The sequence below is a fragment of the Protobothrops mucrosquamatus genome, unplaced genomic scaffold (genome assembly GCF_001527695.2).
Source record: "Protobothrops mucrosquamatus isolate PMUCROS unplaced genomic scaffold, P.Mucros_1.0 scaffold337, whole genome shotgun sequence".
Classification (NCBI taxonomy): Eukaryota; Metazoa; Chordata; class Lepidosauria; order Squamata; family Viperidae; genus Protobothrops; species Protobothrops mucrosquamatus.
This window is the reverse complement of record NW_015386675.1, coordinates 830,086-832,415: the sequence shown is the minus strand read 5'-3', so window position 1 is coordinate 832,415 and position 2,330 is coordinate 830,086. Positions and strand designations below refer to the sequence as shown.

The 2,330-nt window shown below is 37.5% G+C and overlaps 1 protein-coding gene across 2 annotated transcripts in view; it reads right to left on the bottom strand.

The window, feature by feature from the left end:
- Positions 1 to 1,004: 1,004 nt before the first annotated feature.
- The window catches only part of LOC107286929 (C-type lectin domain family 5 member A), an 8,196-nt gene continuing 6,870 nt past the window's right edge, over positions 1,005 to 2,330 (bottom strand). For both annotated transcript variants that reach the window (XM_015815369.1, XM_015815370.1), the window contains one exon: positions 1,005 to 1,336. In XM_015815369.1, coding sequence (XP_015670855.1) covers positions 1,228 to 1,336 — 109 coding nt within the window. In that variant the 3' untranslated portion in view covers positions 1,005 to 1,227. The remainder of the gene's footprint in view (positions 1,337 to 2,330) is intronic.

Below are 2,330 nucleotides of genomic sequence, written 5' to 3'. Positions count from 1 at the left end.
TCTGTCTATCCCAGGTCCTTGATAAGGACTTGATAGGTAGACAAAATGCCAAATCCAGTCTGAACATCTGGCTGACTGTGCAATGACCCACAACAATAACAATAACAACAACAACAATAAAGTTGGAAGGGATCTTGGAGGTCATCTAGTCCAACCCCCTGCTCAGGCAGGAAACCCTATACCATTTCGGACAAATAGCTGTCCAGTCTCTTCTTAAAAACTTCCAGAGTTGGAGCATTAACAGCTTCTGGAGGCAGGTTGTTCCACTGGTTAATTGTTGTAACTCTCAGGAAGTTTCTCCTTAGTTCTAGGCTGCTTCACCTTGTCACATCTTTCTTTGTTAGTGGAAATAAATAGGTTATATAAATAAATAAATTATAGGGACACATAAAGGCCCCTTTCTACAGGTCCAATACAAGGAGACCAAAATAGTACATTTAGTATGCATCAGTATGCATACTAGTTCATTAGTATGCATGTTCTAGGAGGGGGAAGTCAACTTTTAAAAGATCAAATAGTTAACAAATTAATTTTGTATACTCGAAACTTGTAAAGTGTAACCATAAAAGGCAAAGACATATATGAGAAATGGGCCCATTGTTTTAGGTATGTTTATGAGCACAGTAACCAACCTACTGCTGTCTTTATTTCTCCTATGAGGCAAAAGCAACCAGACATCCTTTTTATCTGTAGGCCTAGTGTGGAGTGCCCTAATTTTGTGCTGCTTTATGTGAACCAGCACCCAACTGGTTCACATAAAGCAACATAACATACACAACACAGGATGTTAACAAATCACCTTTAAAACATTAAATTGTTAACCTCCTACAGAAGACAGGAGAATCCTTTTGCATGGAAAGAGCTTGAAATGAATGTATGTATATATTTTGCTCTAAGTATAGCAGAGTATAGTACAGTAGTTCAGTTTTCCAATGTCTCTGATAGTCGGAGGCATTTATTTTGCTGATTTGAAATAACAGCCACACGTCCTCTGGAAATCTTTATTTTTAAAGCAGCAATAAAATACAGGTTGATATATTCACTCAAGGAGGAATTGGATCTAAAGACAGAATTCCATGTAACCTGAAGTGGGTTGGAGAGGAGTATTCACTCCAAATTTTTAATTGCATCACAGTAGATTCACTTTCTTATCAGGGCCAAAGTTTATGAGCTGAGGATAGAATTCCGATTATATCTTGCTGTGAATTTCCATTGTCCAAAGAGTTTTTATACCTTCTCCTCACAAATGAAGCGGTTTAATTCAGAGCAAGATCTTGAGAGGGTGGAATTTAATCCAATTGCAGCACAGTCATTTGTTTTATCTCGAATATTAAATCTATGGAGGGAAAGTGAAAAAGGTCAGAACTTTATTTACAGGAAAAGGAGCAGAGCAGTAATCCTGCAGAATATCAGCTGTAGAACAGAGATTTCATTTTTATATGGGAGCTGCAGAATAAGAATAAAATAATAATAATAATAATAATAATAGTAGTAATAATAATAGTAATAGTAATAATAATAATAATAATAATAATAATAATAATAATAATAATAATAATAATAATAATAATAATAATAATAATAATAATAATAAAGTTGGAAGGGACCTTGGAGGTCATCGAGTCCAACCCCCTGCTCAGGCAGGAAACCCTATACTATTTCGGACAAATGGCTGTCCAGTTTCTTCTTAAAAACTTCCAGTGTTGGAGCATTCACCGCTTCTGGAGGCAGGTTGTTCCACTGGTTAATTGTTCTAACTGTCAGGAAGTTTCTCCTTAGTTCTAGGTTGCTTCTCTCCTTAATTAGTTTCCATCCGTTGTTTCTTATCCTGCCTTCAGGCGCTTTGGAAAATAGCTTGACTCCCTCTTCTTTGTGGCAGCCCCTGAGATATTGGAACACTGTTATCATGTCCTCCCTCGTCCTTCTCTTCGTTAAACTAGACATACCCAATTCCAGCAACCGCTCCTTATATGTTTTAGCCTCCAGTCCCCTAATCATCTTTGTTGCTCTTCTCTGTACTCTTTCTAGAGTCCCAACATCTTTTTTACATCGTGGTGACCAAAACTGGATGCATATTCCAAGTGTGGCCTTACCAAGGCATTGTAAAGTGGTATTAATACTTCACGTGATTTTGATTCTATCCCTCTGTTAATGCAGCCTAGCACTGTGTTGGCTTTTTTGGCAGCTGCAGCACACTGCTGGCTCATATTTAAATGATTGTCCACTAGGACTCCGAGATCCCTCTCACAGTTACTACTATTGAGCAAGGTACCCCCTATACTATACCTGTACATTTGGTTTTTCTTGCCTAAATGTAGAACCTTACTTTT